The sequence below is a fragment of the Anthonomus grandis genome, chromosome 17 (assembly GCF_022605725.1).
Source record: "Anthonomus grandis grandis chromosome 17, icAntGran1.3, whole genome shotgun sequence".
Lineage (NCBI taxonomy): Eukaryota > Metazoa > Arthropoda > Insecta > Coleoptera > Curculionidae > Anthonomus > Anthonomus grandis.
This window is the reverse complement of record NC_065562.1, coordinates 7,048,086-7,070,228: the sequence shown is the minus strand read 5'-3', so window position 1 is coordinate 7,070,228 and position 22,143 is coordinate 7,048,086. Positions and strand designations below refer to the sequence as shown.

Here is a 22,143-nt window from a genome sequence, read left to right as displayed (position 1 = left end):
AAACTCGTCGAGTCTTATCTTGATTGTAAAAATCTCAGGTGGTGAGGGTTGCTGGTGTGACAGGTCAGCAAAGGGGGTTATGAGCATTGGAGTACCACAAGGATCAGTTCTGAGGTCCACCCTTTTCTAAATATATATAAAGGACCTTCCTGACGGAGAAACTCTTGCAAAATTTAATCTATTTGCTGATGACAAAACTGCTGCACAAGTACCAGCAGTGGTTAGGTTGAAGAGTAACTTAAGTAAGTTAAAACTCACCATTGTTTGGGTGGACCGTATATATATTCCAAATAAAGACAATTATTATTATTAAATATTAAGTTTAATAATTATATACTTGATAACGACAAAGTCAACATTGTATGGTTCAGAATATAGAACATAATATTAATTATGTTAAATAGTTTGCCTCCACCAAAATTCTGTTTTGCAGTGTATTTGTTCAAGCGCCACTGAAAGGCTTTACCAGCAAGCAGCACTTTTGGTGATAAAAGAAACAGCAAAATAGGTTATTGTTAAAGGGAACTATACATGTTTTATTTTCAAAATTTTAAATAATTCTACAGACTATTCAGATTGCAGATAAGTATTTTAGTATTTAAACTATTCGACTCCTTTACCTATGGTAAAAAGTCTCCTCTTGATAAAAAGTATATACCAAGCAAAGTGTTTATTTCATGTTACTACTCCGTAATTTTATTATTCCTATACAAATACCTACATATTTTTTTTATAAGATGTGGATATTTGTTATTTAATCTATTGAAAAATGTGATTAATAACTAAATAAAAATTTAATGCATAATAAATGGAAAAATCTTAGTGTTCATTCCAAACTTGCCAACTAATATTCCTTAAATTTCTGAATTCATGGCAAACAATAAAGTTATAAAATCTGTGTATACTGCCTATTTATGATAGAAATACATAATAAATTAAACACTGAATAAGGGTAAAAAATTGTTTATTATTGAAATTAACAAAATGAGTTTTTAAAACTGTAAAACAAAAAAACTTAATGAAAGCATTAACACACTTAAATGAAGCTAATAGAAAAAGAAATAAATATGAAGAATATGTAATTACATATAAACATTAGTAAGTACTAATTACTTCTTTTGTTCAACAGCCTTTTGCTGTTTGGCAGGTTCTCCAGTCTGTGTAATAGGAATGGATTTGTGCTCGATCTCCATCTTCTCGACAGTGGGAGCACTGATGGTCAAAACTCCATCACTAGAGAGTTTTGATTCAATTTTGTCCATCTGGCAGTTCTTCGGCAGCACATATCTTCTTACAAAATGCCTGGATATGTAACCATGCTGATCTTGTTTCTCCTCGTGCTTGCCTTCTACAGTAAGTACATTGTCCCCTGTGACCTTGACAGTAATTTCTTCAGGCTTGAATTGTTGCACATCCAAATTGGCCTGGAATTTGTCCTTGTCAAAGTGAACTGTTGAACCAGAATCCAAATTAGCAGCGTTGGGGCGCCAGTTCCTTAAATAACCTGCCGGAGTTCTGGTCAAGATTTGGTTGTTCAGGTTTAGGGGTTGGAAAAGGTCGTCATGGTCCAGGCCCAGGCCGAAATGTTGTTCCAGGATTCTGGATGGCCGGTACATCGGTTCGTAATCGCCAAAGATCAATGGAATGAGAGACATTTTGTTATAAAGCGCAAACTATTGATTTTTTACAAACGTAATTCGAACTCGCAAACTGCCGGCCGGTATTCCAATTCACAGTTTATATAGAAACAAAGAATTTTCCCGAATTTGACAGAAGGAATGCACAACACAATTTATTATATGGTAGGTCCAGGCTGAGATTCGAGAAATTACAGGAACCTGTAGAGAAACATTGTGTCTCAAGAAACTTCCAGATAGGTTAATAAGGTCAGTAAATTTTTAAAAGCAAATCGGGAACGTAGTTGGAATTATGTGCTTGTGCCATGTGTGTGAAGCTAGCGGCTGATCGGCTGCTGCCAGCATTGCCAGGTGTACGATGATTATCGTTTTTGAACGATACTTTTGCCCTTCGTACGATGTACGATACCGCATGCACGATAATATTAAAATGTAAGACGCCACTAAAAAGCACCCGATTCCCGTCACCATTCGGCTATCTCCGACTGTCCCATTCGGATATTTAAATATTATGTGAATGGCGGGCAACCAACGAAAGAACAATGTTTACTGCTAGAAGCAACGGTTTCTGAATAATTAATGGAATAATAATTTAATTAAAATAAAAAATAGCGTTTCTGGAATAATAATAATTATTGATTCTTTAAATAAATTAAATATAAATAAAGGATGCAAACAAGAAATTTGAATTATTAATTTTATACATAACACCCTAAGTATCAAAAAAATGCAGTTTGGTTGAACGATTCAATGGAATGGAAATTGAATTATTTTTTTTGAATAAATATTTTTAAAAATTTCTTTGGGCGGACATAGATTTCTTTGATTTTGGATATTATTTAAAATTACTATAGTTTATTTTTGAGAAAGTGTTATTTGAAATATTTATTTTTCTACTACCTTATAAGAAAATTTTTAATTTTATTTCCCTGCATAATTGAATTTTTTTTTTGACTATATCTTGCTTATTATTTTTTATAAAATTAATTTTTTACATTAAATTGTGCTTATTAATAAGAATGAAAGTAGAAAATGAAGTACTGTAGGAGCAGTGTCATTTCCTCACTGTGGATGCTTTTGCTGGATCAAACTTCACCCACTTAAGGAAATCATGCACTTTGCTCCCTTTTGTTATACAAATAACTATTATTTTTTTAAGTTCTCTATATGTGGACTATATTGGTTCTCTATATTATCAAAAGGAAAAGCCCAACTTAAACAATAGGGTATTGTATATTTAGAAAAAATAAGTAAATGGAAAACAAAATTTATAAAATATTGTAGTATTGTACTTTAATTTTAATCTTAAATATATAAATGTTATTAATCTTTTTGAAATAAGTACCTATGTTTTTAAATAACTTTTATACCTAGGTAGAGAGGTAATTTTTGTAAGTGAAAACACAATGGATTTAACTAGTTATACTGTTATATAAATGTACCATATATTAAAAGTTTTATTTTATAAATGCTGCAAAGACATGTATAATGTATATGACTGATTTGAAAAGAAACTTAATTATTTTATGCTAAAATACTAATTTACAATTCGCAGTTTCGATTAATACTTATAAGAAGAAACTGCAAGAAACTTATGAGATAGGTAATGTTTTTTTAAATATTTGCCTAAAACTTACATAAAAAATTATAATACACATATACATACATATATACTTAAACCTATAAAAATATACCTACTATTATATAAAAAAAATACTGATAAATAGAAAAAAATATACAATTAATTATTTTTATTTACTGCTCCTTCTTCTTCTTTGATGGAAAATAAACTTGTTTGTCCGTTTTTTGTTTACTTGTATTTGTCTTATTTATCTGTTCCATCATTGATGTCAGTTGTCTCATGCACCTAGACATTTACAGGTATATGTTAATATATCTTATATAATTTTATAAAAAGATAACTTACTTATCATAAGTTTCATCATTTAAAGATCTTAAAAAGTTTGATACACTTTCAATTTCTCTTGTTGATTGCTTGTTGTGAATCTTTATACTGCTACTTGTTGATTTTCAGTCATCTTCTCATTAACAAACGTTTCAATTCCTAGACTAGGCTAGCTTCAATATTATTGGAAGAACATTCCCCAAGGAGTTCACCTAAAACAGAATCGCTTCTCTTCCTTTGCTCACACACCATAATGAACAATTGAAATTGCTACAAATTACCTCTAAAATTGCTTCGATTGCAACAATATACTTTTTCAATCTTGTCTTCAATTTCCCTTGTGCAAACAAGTGCATAGTCTGTGCTTATTTTATGCTCTCTTAACCATTCCTTAAATCTTTCTTCTCTGGAAAAATGGAAAGTTGAGGACTCTATTTTGATATTATGACTTACTTGTAAATGAGCTTCAACTCTTTGATAAGTCTCACAAAAATACTTAGTCTTTTTGCATAAGGGACAAGAAATGTTGGACTTTAAGTTATCTGGGAGCTGCTGCTTATGAATAACTTTAATATGATTGTTCTTAGCTGAAATGGAAGAAAACATTTTACTGTATAAGTGGCACATATTTTTGTTGGCACATATGTTTGGTCCTGATTCTGATGGTTTTGACTTTTGAGTAGGGCCGTCCATCTTTACAGCTAAAATCGCTGAATTGGAATTAATACAGCTTTTCAGGTATTATTTTAAATCATAATCTATAAGCAACAATATGGACAATATTTCACAAAGAAACAAGTTCAGTATAATCGCAATAATTGATCAAATTAGTTGGAGCTTTTTTACGAAAGTAAACAACCAACAAACTGAACAAACGCAAAAAAAAGCGGGAACATTCGTGTCGTTATTCTTGTCATTCACGTCAAACGACCGAATTTTTCTCCGAACATACACGATCACCGGCGGGAATCGGGTGCTTTTTAGTGGCGTCTTAAAATGTACGATAATTTTGACTTTGCCGAAAATATGCCTTAGAACACATAATGAAAAAAAATATTTTTTAGTATGTAAAAATTTAAAGTAAAAATAAACAAATAATAGTGTCTATTTTTATTTCGTCATGTTTGCGTTTTAAAGGTTGGCACGACTGTTATGTTTTTCGGGGAATCCCCATCTTTTGTTTAGTTTGGATTTTATTTTATTATTGCGGTTAGTTTAGTGGTGTGGTGTTAGTGAATTCGAATTGTGAAAAGCACAAGCTTGTAAATTTCAATAAAAAAGGTAAAATAATTTCTTCATCAGACTCTGAAACTTCTGAATGCGGAGAAAACAGAAAGAGATGTAGGACACCTGAATACAAAAAAATTCGAAGAGGTGAGAGCAAAAAAGGTAAACATAGAAGCCAGAAATACCGCAGAGAATGGGAAGCAAACGAGGAATTTAAAGGGTGGTTGTTTCCGGATAGCGGTAAGTTAATATTTGGTATAGAATGCACATGTTGCACGAGTTGTTGTGTTTTTGTAGATAATGGAAAAGCAAGATGTCGTGCCTGCAATGTTGTATTTACGGCGGAAATTACGGTCATAAAAAATCATTCAAAATCGGCAAAACATTTATTGAAAATCAAAGGAAAGCCAACAACATCAGTCGCAGATTTATTTAAGAAAAAAGAGGTATGTACATCCGAAGAGAAGCAAATAAAACGGGCAGAAATAAAACTTACTGGTTTTTTAGCAGAGCACAATATTGCTTTTAACTGTGTTGATCATTTAACGGATATAATCAAAGAATGTTTCCCGAATTCCAAAATAGCAAAAGGGATGGATTTGCATCGAACTAAAGCAACTCAAGTAATGAAAAATATTATTGGTCGTTGCTCTGAGAGTGAGTTAAATACCATTTTACAATTAAATAAATTTAGTCTCATTATAGACGAGTCTACTGACATAGCTGCGATTAAAACCCTATGTGTCTGCGTGAGATTTTTTGATAAAAAAATTAATACTCTTTATTGGAAACTAATACAAATATTTTCTGGAGATAATCCAGATCAGGCCAATGAAGGTTCAACAGCTGAGAGATTGAAAACATCTTGTCGAACTTGCATTGTCTTATTTATTTAATGTAACACGACGTTTCGGTTGGTAAGTATCTCCAACCGTTATCAAGTGTAAACTGACAGCAAACTACTATTCTATAGGCTTATATACTAGATGTGTGCAGCGATGTGGAAAGGAAAGTCATCCGTGAAAAGAGTTGGGGGGAGGACACGCCTCTCTCTAGATCCTACACTGTCCTGAGAGTAGAGGCTTCCAGATGTTGGGTACATCGAAGCTTGGCTGGCTCAAGATCCCCTGATTCTGTGAAATGAAAACTGCCTCTACGAACTTCCTCTTCCGCCAGTGCTGTACCTTGTGCAGAATCTTGGCTTCTGACCAATGGATATTGTGTCCATTATACCACGCCTGCTCTGCTATTCCGGATTTGGAAACCTCTCCTCTTTGGGTCCAGCTGCTGATGTTCCTTCGCTCTGACTTCTAGGGGGCGCTTCGTTTCACCTATGTATGAGTCACCGCACTCACATGGGATCCGGTAGACGCAATTTTTGGTATCCAACAGGCCATCTGGTTTGGTCTTTGATACCACGCTTCTGATAGTGGTGCTAGATCTAAAGGCAGTTCTAATATTGTACTTGCTGGCAATGCGTCGGATTTGTTCCGATGTACCCCTAATGTAAAACATGGGTAGAAGTCTGGTTGTCGTGGTGGCCTCGTCTCTGATTTGATTTAGACGAGTCCTTTGGATGGTCCTACTTATTAGCTTCTTTGGATATCCATTCTCTTGTAGGTCTTTGTAGATGGTATCCACTTCAGTCTTAAGATCCTCGTCGCTTCTACAGATGGTTCGAGCTCTATTGTAGAGGGATCTTATGATGCCTACTTTGGTGGTTGCAGGATGGTTGGACTCATAGTGAAGATACTGGCCCGTGTGTGTTGATTTTCTATAAACTGAAGTTCGTAGATTTCCACCGACCTTTTTAACGAGGACATCTAGGAAAGGTAGAGCTGAGTCCTTCTCTGTCTCCATCGTGAACTTTATTGTTGGTCTGAAGTTGTTGAGGTGAAGCAGAAACTCCTGAAGTGCTTTTTCCTCTTTGTCCCAGATGATGAAGGTGTCGTCCACATATCGAAGCCAGAGCTTGGGTTTGCAATGGGAGGCATCTATTGCATGTTCCTCGAACCATTCCATGAAGATGTTTGCTATTACTGGGAAAAGAGATGAACCCATCGGAAGTCCTTCGTCTTGAGCGTAGAATCTATCCTTGACCTGAAAGTAAGAATTACGAAGACAGATCTCCAAAAGTTCCATCACCCCGTCCAGAGGCAGTGTGGTCCGAGTTGAGAAAGCTGCATCCTTGCTTAGTTTGTCTCGGATGATGTTAAGAGACTTTCCTATGGGTACATTGGTGTAGAGACTTTCGACATCAAAACTCACCAATCTGTCATTGGTCTCGACTTCGATCCCTCCAAGAAGGTCTACAAAGTGGGCAAAGTTTCGCACGAAAGACGCTGCATTTCTCTGGATCGGTCTAATGATTTCCTTGTGTTCTGATGTCGGCGAATTTCTAGAGCTCGTGATGGGCCGCAGAGGCTCCTTATGAATCTTGGGTAGTCTGTATAGGTGTGGAGGTTTGCTATAATGTGGTGTCAGCCTAGAGCATACCGCATCCGACAATGTTGAGGAGTACTTTTTAAGTGCTCTGTAAATTCGACCTTCTATGGTTGTCGTCGGATCCTTAGATAGTAGCCTGTATTCGCCTTTGTTCAAAACTTCCTCAACTATAATCCATAATACCAGTTGCTTTGCCCTTATCTGCAGGAAGAATTTTGATTTTCTTTTCACTTTTGAGATTCCTGAGAGCTGTTTCCTCTTCTTTGCTGATGTTCTGCGAAGGTTTCTGTTTTTTAAGTGAGTCCAGAGCAACCCTTACCTCAATAGCCAAGATTCTGCACAAGGAACAGCACTGGCGGAAGAGGAAGTTCGTAGAGGCAGTTTTCATTTCACAGAATCAGGGGATCTTCAGCCAGCCAAGCGTCGATGTACCCAACATCTGGAAGCCTCTACTCTCAGGACAACGGTTGGAGATACTTACCAACCGAAACGTCGTGTTACATTAAATAAATAAGACAATGCAAGTTCGACAAGATGTTTTCACTGTACCATTGTCTACCACCTTCAAAAACAGCTGAGAGATTATTTCATGAAATTAAAAAAGCTTTAGTGTTAGACAAAATTCCGTTAAAAAATATTATTGGATTCGCATCTGATGGCTGCAACAGTATGTTTGGGAAAAAAACTCGGTATCGAGCAGATTAAAAGACGAACTGCCCGGCATTATGGTGCAAAAATGTATCTGTCACTCTTTACATTTATGTGCCAGTGAGGCTTGCAAAAACTTGCCTAGAAGGTGCGAAGATATGGCGAGAAACATTTATAACTATTTTAAGCATAGCTCAAAGCGACAAGCAATGTTTAAGGAATTCCAAGATTTTTGTCAAGTTGATCCACACCAAATTCTTCACCCATCGCAAACAAGATGGCTTTCGCTTTTATCAGTTGTAAACGAGAACATCGTTTGCTAGCTAGTGAAGAAATATATCACGATTTAAATGATAAACATATAAAATTATTTTATATATTTCTGGACTGGATTTTGCCAAAATTTATAGACTTGAATAAGTATTTTCAAAGTGATAAAGTGGTAATAACATCACTACATGATAAAATGGTTAGCACCTATAAAGATCTTCTTCTCACATATATGGATCCCCAGTACATAAGGCAAAATGACATAAAAAATATTAATCCTAATGATGAGAGTAAATTTGTAATTTACCAAAATATGTATCTTGGGGTAGGCATTGCGCAAAATGTCAACAGCGTGGATGAGTCAACGAAAAATGACTTTTATGAAAGGTGCCGAAGATTTTTAATAACATCATGCTTAGAAATAAAAAAAAGATACGACTTTAATGATCCTATCCTAAGCAAATTAGGGATGCTTAATAAAAATCAAATAAAATTGCACTCTAGCATATTTCCCTTAATAAAAGAGGTGCCACGTATTTGTGACCAAGATGATCTACAAAAGGCTCAAAAAATCGATGACCAATGGAGGTTGTTGCAAATTACACCTAGTGAACATCTACCCGCAACAGAAGATTTAGATAACTTTTATTTCGAACTTGGAGAAATAAAAGATATTCAAGGAACTCACTTATTTCAAGAAATAAATGAGTTTCAATGTTTCAATAAATTTTGAAACAGATAAGGCTTAAGTAGGTTGAAACATGTACTACGTACCTACATTTTTGTTTTCTTTTTCGCTTGTATCTATACCTGTTTTGTTTTTGAAGGATTCTATTTATTTTCAATATATTATTATTTGTGTATATTTTGCGTTTTTTTTACAAGTTTTGAATAAATGGGCGCTTCATAAAAATCGCACTAAAAATTCCTACTGACTCCATCCTGTATACTCACGCCATCTATCGTACGATAATTTCGGTTCACCCAGACAATAATTTTTGTTGGGCCATCTGGCAACACTGGCTGGTGCAACAATCGAGAACGCAGCATATGTCGTTTGTCAAGACCTACTTATAGTCCGCGCCCGTTGCTATTCATTTGAATCCCCGTATCTCCAGAAATTCCCAAGTACATAATTTTTGAACAGACATTAACAATGAATAAATAAATAATTTGCTTTATTGTCAATTTGACACAAATAAAAAAAGACATCATATATAATAATAGACTAATATAAATAAACATAACAGCATAAAATATTATAAAAATGAAAATACGTTATTTATTCTTCTAGTTTTTATACTATTTTGTTCGTATTTTGTAGTTTAAGTTGATTAGTAGTGTTTATTTAGGGTTCTACTTATACGTTTAGTATAATATTTTATAGATGAAAATATTATACTAAACTGTATTTAGTTTTTAAATAGTTCATAATCTTGTTTGAGGGTCCCAATTCAGGTTATTAAATTATTGGTCTCCTTCGGCAAAAATACTGATAAAAACGCTGGATATGAAGAGCGGACACTGGCAAGTAAAAATGCATCCAGAAGATAAGGAAAAGACCGCATTCTGGACTAGAACAGGACTTTGGCAGTTTACAGTCATGGCATTTGGACTCCTTAATACTCCAGCCATCTTTGAAAGGCTTATGGAAACTGTGTTACTTGGAATCGTGCTTAGTTTATCTGGATGACATCATCATACTGGGAAAAAGGCCTGAGGATCATTTAAAGTATATTCAAAAAGTATTTGTTAAGCTCCGAGAGGTAAACCTGAAAATAAGGCCTAAGAAATGTTGCTTATGTCAAAATGAACTTCGATACCTTGGCCATGTAATTTCAGAAAATGTTGGCTGATCCAAATAAAGTGGAAGCAATGGAAACGACCCACTAACAAACATCAGTTAAGATGCTTTCTGGGCCTTTCTATCTATTACAGAAGATTTGTAAGAAATATCGCTAACCCTGGAAAACCTCTATATAAACTCACGGAGCACAAAATGCTTCTTAGTCTGCAGACTGTAAAGAAGTATTTTAAGGGCTAAAAAGAGCACTAGGCGTATCTCCAATTATAATGTATCCGATTCCTGGATCTTTATTTTGGATAGAGATACAAGCAATGTTGGAATTGGAGCCGTCCTATCAGAAAAATATGAAGATGGCGAGAAAGTGATGTGCTTATTTCAGTAAAACGCTATCAAAGCTAGAAAGAAACTATTGTGTAACAGACGAGAGCTATTGGCAGCATTAAAAGCCTTTGAACATTTCCATAAATTTTTGTGTGGTCAACACTTCATCCTCAGGACTGACCATGTTTCTCTAAAATGGCTGTTTCAAATGTATGAAAAGTTGCTCCAGCAAGCATGTTTTCAAAGCCTTGATTTTGAATAGTTTATTGTTAAACAATGTCTTTTTACATTGTTTTGTTCTTGTTCCTAAAACTCCCAAAGGTTTTTAATGAAAATCCGTAGAGAGGTCTAAGATCAATGTTTAAATCAATTGATAGAGGTTTTAAACTTCCACAAGCGCAAGTTTTTTCCTTATAGGTTAAGCGTGAAGCTAGTTTTTGATGCTATAACTCCCGAAATTCCCAGTTTTTATCATTAACGATGTTAACATCTCCGGGAGAAGATTAAAACTATACTACATAAAACTACTTACAAATGGCCTTATACACTAAGTTATACTAGTTTAAGTTTATATTTATACTAGTTTTAATCTTCTCTCGAAGATGCTGACATCTTTGGCGAGACTAAAATAAAGAGTTTTGGTTAGAGGTAAAACTGTCTCATAATTTGAGTGTCACACCAAAGGTTCTAACCATATATATTACTGTAGATGATGAGATTTAATTAAAAGATGATGAGTTAAATTGCTGCATGCTGGTATCCCCTTTCTTAGAAATGCCTTCTTGATAAGTGCCCTGCCACCAAGGAAGTGTGCAGTGGGTACATTTCTCTGGGAAATAAACCATTTATTAGAACCTTTAAGGAATTTAAGAATCTAGGTTCGCTCACTAAAAGGCTTTTAAACAAAGGTTAGCATGATTGGGTTTCCCAATTTGATGGCACCATAATACCCTCTGCTTTGTCTAAAACTACCTTATTTCATGCTCTCATTGCTCAAATCTATAAATTTCTGGCATAAACCATTGCCAAGTTAATTTAGATAGCTTAAACAAATGAGGGTATTTAGTGCTACCCATACGGTTAATGTAAGAAATTGCTGTTGTATTGTCAATTTTTAAAAGAATTGAACAATAATTTAAGTGACTGGTAGGTCTCCTGATGGACCCGTCATGCCCCACCGGGGGTTACCAGAGCCCAATAGCCTTAGAAAAACCGATAAGGCTCTCTGGTCTAAAGAACTTAAAGTCACTCGGTGCACTGAAGGTGTTACCCAAGTATTTGAAGCTGGCGCGCGTGAGTGCTGGGCACTCCCCGACCACATGGTCAACGGTTTCATCCTCCTCACAGCACCACCGGCATTCCGGGTTGTCTGCAATACCGATGGTATGGCGATGACTTCTTAAGTGCCAGTGTCCGGTTAAAAGACCTGTCAATAGCCGAATTTCGCGTCTTTTTAGGCGTAGTAGATTTTTGGTGAGACTGGCAGATTACGTTATGTGCGCTTTGGCCTGTCTCATACCAGGGAACTCATATACATCTTCGGTGGGTTCACTTGTTCAGCAGACCCTTAATTGACGCAACCGCTACGCATTTGGCGATACCAATTATTGGTTCCGGCCCCATCGGCACATTCGCGGATCCCAGTCTAGCAAGAGTCCGCTTCCTCATTACCTACATGATCTGCGTGGCTAGGTACCCAGACAAGCTGGACCCTACAGCCAACCTGCACCAGTTTTTTAAGGACTTTTAAGCACTCTAGTAGAAGCTTGGAGCTTACCTTTACGATTGTGATAGCCTTAATGGCACTGTGCTGTTCGAGCATATTGAAACGACTATATTGCGGTGTCCGCAGCTTAGGATTTTCTGTCCGCATTTTAATACAACGAATACTTCGGCCTGAAAGACAGTGGCGTGCTCCCCCAGCGAGTATGCCCTACTGGTATGTGGGATCCCACCACAGAGCCCTGATCCAGCTCTGTTATTCATTCTGGAGCCATCTGTGTACCAGATGGTCCCCCTATTTAGCAATGCAAGTCTGTTGGAATGCTGCCACTCTTCTCTGCCTGAAATGTGCGTCACGAATCCCTCGCAGTCCACAGTCACCCGAGCGGACATTCCTGTATGGTGACCAAGTTTTTGCGTGACCGGTCTCGCCAGCAGGTAGTTCACCGAGGACGTATAGCCTCTATGCAGTCCTCATTGCCTCAAATTGCACAACGAGGTCCAGAGGCGGAAGGCTCAGCAGAGTCTCAAGTGCTGTAGTTGGCGCTATTCGCATGGAACACGTTATGCTGAGACATGCAAGGCGTTGGACTCTGTGTAGTTGAGCACGAATTTTCGCTTTCTCCGTATATGGCCATCAAACGATGCATGATTGTACTAGGAGAATTTGGAATCTAGAATAATTCCCAGAAATCGAACTGTCCTGGAGTAATGCAGCTGCACGCCACCTAGAGATATAACAGGGGGCGTGCCATAGTTACGTCTCCTCGTGAAGTAGGAGCTCTACTTTTTTGGGGTTAATCCTCCGAGAGGCACCATATATTCAAGAGATTTTGTGTAAAGCCCGCCGTATTTAATAGCTGAACCACCCCTCTGACGGGCGGTAAGGCGGTAAGATATACAAAAATTTGTTATTGATTATGAAGTATGTGTGCTGAATCTTATTTTGCAATTCGATTTCTTTCTAATAGAAAAAAATATTATTATTAATTTCATAGGGGTGAACCCCCCCTGACGGGCGGTAAGAAGTAATGGATAGTATACAAAAATTTGTTATTAAATAGGGAGTATGTGTGCTTAATAGTATTGTACAATTTGATTTATTCCTGATAATTTAGTGGATGCGTTATTAATTAAAATACACTTCGCACCCGTTTGGCGGGTATCTGTCAAACGGGTGCGAAGTGGTTGGGGTGAAACTAACCGACCCTTAAAAGATAAAAGGACATTGTATTCTACCTCAGGCAGTAGGTTGGTACATTTGGCTGCTAAAAAATAGTTGATATTTAGTCAAAAACTAATACAAGTTATACAACAAGGTTACTTAATAATTACTATTTATCATATTACATTTTTAAAAAAGAATTGATTAACTAACAAACACTATACAATTACCACAAACATATGTAAATTATACAAACAAAAAACGAGACACAAACCAGACAAAACATGAAAATTTTTTTAGAAATAAGTGGTTTATTATACCAAATTTATGATTAAATGATGTTTACAAGCCCTTGTAAAAAACTTTATACTTTCAATTGTTTTGATTTCTATTAGCAACACCTTGTATTTGTTTAGACCATTAAAAAATAATGAATTTTGGGCACGTTCTTGAGAAACTCTAGGTATATAAAAATTACTTCTCGATCGCGTGTTATGATCATGTATTTCGGCAGAGAATGTGACTTTACTTAACAGATACTGTAGAGCATGACCAATTTTAATCTTATGGACAAATGTCAGCGTATTAAGTAGAAGATGCTCTCTGATTGGTAACCATTCTACGGCTTGTAACATATTTTTTATTGGGGTCAATCTTGGTTTACCTAGTATCGTACGCATGGCCCTAATTTGCAACTTTTAAAGTCGAGACAACTCATTTTGTTTTAATAAAAATAATACACTAGAACAATAATTAAAGTGAGGCAGAATAAGTACATTGTAAATGGTTTTTTGTCCATAAGCTTAAGTGAGGTGAACATCGAGGTAAATATTAAATCTTATGTGAAATCTTCTTAATGACCTTTAAAATTCAAGTCCCGAACTATCCATATGCCTAAGTATTTAATTTTTGCTACACATTTTATCGAATGTTCTTCTATTTTTATATTTACTGATTACTGATTTATTTGGTCATTAGATACTACATATACAATAGAATAAGTCATAAGACAAGTCAGGAGAAATAAACTGATCATCCTAATTAACTTATTTAAAAGAGTAAAACCATTATAAAAAAAAAAACCTAATTACACACATCTAAAACTTAGAAACTATAATAACCACAAAAGTACCAACAAACAGTACAAAGTACAGACACTGACTACGCAGAAGTGACTTTCAGCATGTTGCTAAATTAATATCATAGACGACAGAACTTATAATAAGCCGTTTTAGTATATTTTTAAATATGTTGTTATCTATTCGTTTATTCATTCTATTCGTTTTAACGAAGCAAGAAGTTGATTAAATAAGCTAATTCCTTCATAAAAGGGAGTCTTTTTAAAATAAACAAAGTTAAATTTTGGCAAATAAAGAGCATCCTTACATCTAACATTATATTTATTAAAATCACTTACTTTGGAGAAATGTTCTTGATTTTTAAATATGTATAACAATAATTTAAATATATAAATTCCAGGCATTGTTAAAATATTATGTTTTTTTAATGTTTCCCGGCAGCTCTCATTATATTTCAAACCAAAAATCAGTCTCATAAATCTTTTCTGAAATACAAATACCCTTCGTGCCTCTGATATATTGCCCCAAACAGTAACATGTGAGGTGAAGAGAGGGTACTATACCATAGTATACACTCAGTAGAACCTTCATTCCTAGATGCCTTTTAAGGGTAAACAATAAAAAATACGGTATATATAGTTTGCTGCATATCTCGTCAATTTGAGAAAGAAAAGATAGGTGTTGGTCTATTATGCGTCTCAAAAACGATTCGCAGACAATTGAAACAGTATCCAAAACCACAGAAAAACTCTGAGTCTCCAACACATTCTTTGAGAAACTTATGCATTTAGTTTTTTCCAAATTTATTTAAAAAGTGATTTCCCTCACACCAATCGTTAAACTTTTTTATAATAGAGCAGACTTTGAATTCAATTTCCTCCATACTTTCTCCTGTAACTACAATACTACAATAGTAGTATCGTCTGCATACATGAACGATTTAACATCGCCAATGGATTCTGAGAGATCAAGCATACAGTACATATCGAAACATATCAAGTAGGAAAAGCAACGGCCCCAAAGTGCCACCCTGTGCATGGAGTTCCAAGTTCGCAGTTATTCTGACTTGAGAAATCATCACCCACTTTTACAACTAAGGATCTGTCATATATGATATAACCCAATTCTTAGCTGTGCTGGTAAGTGTAAAAACATTCCTTTGCTATTATCTATATTTTGTGTTTTGGAGATGTTAACCTTTTAATCTTTTAAATTACACCACTCAGACCGATTTTAAAATATTATTTAATTTAACTTGAAGCTTATGTGTGTTTAATGTACCTAATAGTTTAATAAAATAAAATAAAGCATCATCTGCAAAAAGATAAGTTGTGCATTCTTTAACATAATCTACTAAATCATTAATAATATATATTACAAATCTTTTTACTATTTCTGAGAGTATAATAAATTATATTATATATTGTCATATTTCTGTTATTTTTTTCTCCTCTTTTTTGTTAGAATATATTTTCAGTTATTATTAGTTAATCAATGAAAAGTTATACTAGACATCTTAAATAAATAAATTTTGATATACTATTCAATAACATTAGATATTATAAGAGCATACAGGTTTGTACTTTAGGAGTGCTGTTAAGATTTACTTCATTTTCCATTAATTATGTTAAAAATTTACACAAGATATATTTGGTTACATTGTTGATAAATAAAGGTGAAAGAGATCAGGGTTGCTGTTCTCTCCAAATAAATAAAAATACTGTAAGTACTTACTGCTCAAGTTTACCAAATAATAAAGCACATATTTTAGCTTTTAATATGTTGCTGGTATTTGTGTTGTGCTATTCAAATTTCCTTTATTACATTATGTTGAATATTTGTTGTTTTTTAATTAACTGTTTTTTACCAGCTTTGTCAACTACACTTTGGGGTTTTTGACAAATAAGTTTTATTTTATGTATTAATTTTGTTAACTGTTTTATCTAGGAGTAGCTAGTAATGAATTTTCTTGATCAGTAGTGGCTAATATTACCCAGTTTTTCTGATTTCATGGCAGCTAATAATGTAATAAAATCTCTCTGTACTACTATTTATGATAGGAATACATGACAAATTAAGACACTGAATAAAGGAGAAAATTATTTATTTATTATTAAAGTTACTTAAGAAATTGAAAACAACTTAAAAACAACTTAATGAAAGCATTAACACACTTAAATGCAGGTGATAGAAAAAGAAATAAATATCAAGAATATGTAATTATGTATAAACATTAGTAAGTACTAATTACTTCTTTTGTTCAACAGCCTTTTGCTGTTTGGCAGGCTCTCCAGTCTGTGTAATAGGAATGGATTTGTGCTCGATCTCCATCTTCTCGACAGTGGGGGCACTGATGGTCAAAACCCCATCACTGGAGAGTTTCGATTCAATTTTGTCCATCTGGCAGTTCTTTGGTAACACATATCTTCTTACAAAATGCCTGGATATGTAACCATGCTGATCTTGCTTCTCTTCATGCTTGCCTTCCACTGTAAGTACATTGTCCCCTGTGACCTTGACAGTAATTTCTTCAGGCTTGAACTGTTGCACATCCAAATTGGCCTGGAATTTATCCTTGTCAAAGTGAATTGTAGAACCGGAATCCAAATTAGCAGCATTAGGGCGCCAGTTCCTTAGATAACCCGCGGGAGTTCTAGTCAACATTCTGTTGTTCGGGTTTAACGGTTGAAAAAGGTCGTCATGGTCCAGGCCCAGGCCGAAATGTTGTTCCAGGATTCTGGATGGCCGGTACATCGGTTCGTAATCGCCAAAGATCAATGGAATGAGAGACATTTTGTTATAAAGCGCAAAGTGTTAATTGTCCACAAATGTAATTCAAACTCGCAAAATGCAAACTGCTGGCCGGCAATCGAATTCACAGTTTATATAGAAACAAAGAATTTTCCGGAATTTGACGGAAGAAATGCGCAACACAATTTATTATATGGTAGGTCCAGGTTGAGATTCTAGAAATTACAGGAATCTGTAGACGAACAATGAGTTTCAAGAAACTTCTAGTTTGCTCGATTGCCGTTGCCGCAAGTCGAGAACGCAGCATTTGTCGTTTAACAGCAGATATTTATAGTCCGCGCCCACTGTTAGCCTCCTTAAAAATAGACACAACTTGAATCCTATAAAAGCAAAATCCGACAAATCCACTTTTAGAAAATTTTGGGAAATGAGAAAAACGTTAAGGGAAGTTAAAAGCTTAATATCTTTATATACATAGAGCAAGTCATCAAGCATCTAATTTTGAACAATTCAACCTGGGAAAACATCTTAGTGTAAAGTTATTTGAAATTAATTTTTTTTTGTCGGGTTTTGAAACTAACAAACCCATTTGTCGGATTTTGAAACTGAACATAGTGGATTTGTCCTATTTTGTAAAAAAAAACTTTTGTTTTTTAAATTCGTATTTTATTACGGAAAAAATTAACAAACATAGATACTTATACCGATATTATTTAAAAAATAGTTTAAACTAACAAATCACTTAAATAAGGCATGTTTTCACACAAATTCTCTTCATTTTCTGGAATTTCTATGTTCTCCAGATTTTCCAATTCGTATTTTTCAAGAATATTCTTATAGTATTTCAGTTCTGTCCATTTATTTCCATAATGTTTGGTGAGGAGTGTTTGGGCATCCTTTAGCTTTTTAGGATTTGGCTGTATACCCTTTTGAACTAATACTGGTTTTATGTCGGTTGGTGGCTTGCCCTTTTTTAAGACTGATTTGAAAACACCCAGATCTGATTTATAGAACTGCTCTCCTCGAATCGTAACCTGTCCAGAACTAGTGCGATTCAATATGTACCTCTTGCACGCATTAAATGAGAAGTGCCATTGTCCAGCAGATTTTATTGTTTCCTTACAAGCTTTCTTCCAATTGTGCACTTCTAAGTCAGATCCAAATCGATAAACTTTACCGTGATCAGCAAAACTACTTAGGTACTGTTCTACGGAGACTAAGACTTCTTCTTTTTTTATATTTTTTTTTCAATTCACACGATCTGCAGGGAGAAAAGAATGCCCAACAACTGGAAAGATAATTTCTAATTTTGAGACTGACTGAGGAGCCTTCTGACTAAGCCACATGGTACACATTGTAATTAAAGTAGAGTTTTTATTCTGACCTGAACATCCGTCAGCAACAAGTCTTACTTTATTTTTATTCCTAAGGTCTAGTCGACAAAGTTTGTAAAATACAGTACTTGCTATTTCATTTGATCCCTCATGCTGCCGTCGTAAAAGAGAGTGCCGTATCTGCAAAATTTCTGTTTTGAGAAAACGGTTAAAACGCGTATTCCTCTATAATGGCGTGAATTATGTCCTAATGATTTCTAAAATATATTTTATTTGTTAATTTTGTGATAAAAAACTGAATAGAAATAATTTTAACATTCCTGAATTTTAACAGTAAGCTTAAAATGCTCTTACGGTTTTAAAGTTAATAAAGCAATATTTTTTAAGCCGCTCATTGTAACCAAAAAAGCTTAACTGCAAAACAAATTAGTTACGGTATTTAAAGGTACTATATTCTATAAAAACTAGAAATTATTTTAGCTTCAAATCTTTATTTGTAGTAAATATATATTTTTTTTGCACCAATGAAATAAAATAATTTGCCTTTTTTAAAGAAATATATTTATGTTATGCTATAACTCCTATAACATAGAAAAAACACAGTCATTGTATAAACTTAACTCTTACAAATTTTCCAAACAAAAATAATAATCGTTTCTGAATACAAAAAACAAACACTCTCATACAAAAAACACAAGAACAAACACATTCATTCTAAGTTTTAATATGGATATTAACAATCAGCTTTATTCAAAAGTTTCAATGAGGTCATTGGACGAATCAGAAATTGGAATATTCTCCCAAAATTTCAGTCTATCTTTGGGCATAACAGAAGACAAATTTTTTAATATATTATCACGTTTTAACGTAGGTATCCCCCAATTTTTTGTGTATTTTTCAGGTTCTGGCATTTGCTGCCTATTTTTAGCCAAAGAAACTTTTAAAAAAATTAGCTCTTTAAATTCCTCGTTCATAAAATGATCTTTGTATTTCAAGTGAATACAGCTGCGTTTTGCAACTACTTCTACAAGATCTGCTATATACACTCTGGGCCTCAATTTATTCAAAACTGCCTTTGAGGAATGATCTTTCCAATTAAAAAAATCAGAAAAATCCATTGATTTTGTAATAACTTTTTCAGAGTTCGTTTTTGATACTGCAGTTTCAAAATCTCGAATTTATTAGGTACACCAGAAACGAAAACAACGCCCAGTTCTTGTTTTGTTCACTGCAATTGTCAAGCTAAAGCACAATGTCATTCTGATCCCGATGGTACAGAAAAAACTGAAAATAGGCGCTGATTATTTCCTCTTTTTTTCGGCCTGCAGTGGCTTCATGCCATATTACTGCAAAAGGTTTTTGTCTAGAATTTTTTCCGATTGGCACAAAACTTTCATTAAAAGCAATAATTCGTTGAGTGAAAAGAACACTTTTGAACATGTCCAGCCAGTCTAAAAAATATAATGTTGTAGACTCGATGGAATTTTGAACATCATTTCTATACATCTGACGGGCAATATTGGGTTTTTTAATATGTTTGTCCCATTGTTGACAATTTTCACAATCCAAACACAAATTTTCTTTTGAATGTGCTTCATTATGCAACTTAAAGCATTCACATATTTCACATTCCTCGTGGCCGAGATGTGCAAATGAAATATTTTTTTCTTTAACCACAACATTTCTATAAAGTTCATATGAACATTCAATAGTGGGATTATTTTCAACAAAGTCAGAGTGCATTTGTTTAACTGTTATATCAGAGGGTAAGTATAATTTATTTGGGGCGTGTTCTCGCGTGTAGTGTGACACGCTTGGATGATATTTTTGAATATGATCATATATGGCTTGTCGATCAACTTTTTTGTGTTTTGGATGTAAGCCTCGTTTGTCTTTTTCTACTGACATAGCCGTGGAATTACTAGCTTTATAATTGTGTCATTATGACTGTTATGCCCTAATGTTGACAAATAAAATGTCTTACATACTTGCAAATAATCTCCTTTATCATCTTTCAGATAAAAGTTTATTGTTTTATTTCTTCTTGAGTCTTTTTTTAAGGTATTTGCCGTCCTTCTTTTTACATCTATTTTTTAGTAGTGTGAAGAATAAATAACCTTCTTGTTATCCATTTTTGATTCCAAAATTCTTCGTTAATAACCTCTCGTCTAGCCGTAGTTATTTTTGTGGGACATTTTCTTTTGCAAGTATCTTTGCAGGGTGGTCTAACTTTATGCTTCTCTTTATTTTTTTGCTTTTTTTTTCACATACTACATCTTTTGTTTCCCTTGCTTGCTTCATTTTCCGTTTTCGTGGTTTTCCTTTCTTTGTAACTTCCCTATTTTCTAAGTTGTTTTCATGTACAATGTTTGCGTCTGATTGCAGTTCTTCTCCATTTGTAGCTAGATCTTCAGTTGTTTCGGTAAATACGTCATTCGGTTCAGTTATTGCTTGAGTATCTTGGTTTTTATAGTTGGCTTCGGAATTTTTATCAGAAATAGAGTCAAGGTCAAACAACATATTTGCTGATTCAACTTCCGAGTTTGAAAATAATTCAATAGCTCCCAATAGGCTTGCATCGGTTAAGTCACATTTATCTTCTTTAACTATTTCAATAATAATTGGTATAACTTCCTCATCTTGAAAATTTGATGACTTAATTGGTGAGAGTAGGGCCGTAGCTTCCGGGTCACAGGTACTTAAAAACAGCGCTGATGGAGACATCACATTTTGCTCTTCAACAATTGGCAAGTTTGGCGGTACCGGTAATAATGTTTGAAATATCTGTGGCTCTGCTTCACTATCTGAATTAGCAGGCTCAATAGAGAATGATGCATCTTGAATTTCATTAATTTTTCCTGTCTCAATGTTAGGTCTATTATGCTTGACAATTGTCGTATTTGAAAATCTAACATTAGAATTACCAAAAAGTACCACTTGGTTTTCATTTGCGAGGCGTAGGATCTTTTTAGTTCTCTGCATCTTTAAACGTCTCTGTCGTGGGTAACTGAAAAAAAACAACAGTATTAACTAATAGTTACTTACTTTTCTAGCATCATAATATATTGTAGGGTGGTTCGTAATAAATGCGATTTAGAGTATTATATGCACGTATATATAATAGATATAGTGAATAATTTACAAATGAAAAAATTGCAGCAAAAAAAGGGATTAGTGATGAATTCATTTCTAAGCAGTAAATAATTCATATCTAAGCAGTCCTAATTAAAATTGATTAAAATTATCCTAAATAAAAACGAATCCCCTTTTTGCTGCAATTTTTTCATTTGGAAATTATCCACTATATCTATGGCGTGTATAATAACTGGCGATTGTTTAAGTGAAAAAAAAATGAGATTTATAAGAGAAAATTTATATAATCAGAAAGTGACGATAGAAATATGTACTTACCGAGATACAGGGCGTCGAAACTTTTTAAAATTCTTAAATATAAATAGTTAATATTTTTATTAAATAAGTTTTTTTAATATCTGATATCTAAAAGGTTTAATATCTTATAAATGCACCCAAACCAAAAAATTTAATAACTTGCATCGATGCCGAAATTTTAAAATATCTCGAAAACGATCATATGTAGCTGGTTTAAAATTGGGTTGGGTTGGTACCTTTAAAAAAAGATGAAGGAACGATAACAACTCATTAAAATTAAAAATATCAAAAGATTACTGCCAAAAAAGTTAGAGCCAATTAAAAAGAAGAATATAGCCTACGTAGCGCCCTCTAAGTCTTACATGAAAATTTAGTAACTTTTGGATTATAAACTTAGCCAAGCCAAATCGATTTTTTTTAACTAGAAGAATCTCCCGAAAC

At 34.2% G+C, this 22,143-nt stretch overlaps 1 protein-coding gene across 4 annotated transcripts; it reads right to left on the bottom strand.

The window, feature by feature from the left end:
• Positions 1-947: 947 nt before the first annotated feature.
• On the bottom strand, positions 948-17,194 carry LOC126746634 (protein lethal(2)essential for life-like). 4 transcript variants are annotated; one of them, XM_050454968.1, is made up of 2 exons: positions 16,870-17,194; positions 948-1,504 (listed from the first exon to the last, which is right to left on the bottom strand). In XM_050454968.1, exons 1-2 carry the CDS (start codon positions 17,018-17,020, stop codon positions 1,110-1,112), a joined length of 546 nt encoding a protein of 181 aa, XP_050310925.1. In that variant the 5' UTR covers positions 17,021-17,194; the 3' UTR covers positions 948-1,109. The 4 variants fall into 4 exon arrangements, with proteins under 4 accessions (XP_050310925.1, XP_050310923.1, XP_050310922.1 ...); XM_050454966.1 differs by having other exon boundaries at positions 948-1,556; positions 16,922-17,192; XM_050454965.1 differs by having other exon boundaries at positions 948-1,147; positions 16,513-17,190.
• Positions 17,195-22,143: the final 4,949 nt, after the last annotated feature.

Bases quoted from the DNA above. Each gene is read 5' to 3' on its own strand.
- LOC126746634 (XM_050454968.1), bottom strand. From the start codon at position 17,020: ATGTCTCTCATTCCATTGATCTTTGGCGATTACGAACCGATGTACCGG. The intron at 1,505-16,869 runs GTTATCTAAGGA...GAACTCCGGCAG, and splicing joins GTTGACTAGAACTCCCGCGG to GTTATTTAAGGAACTGGCGC.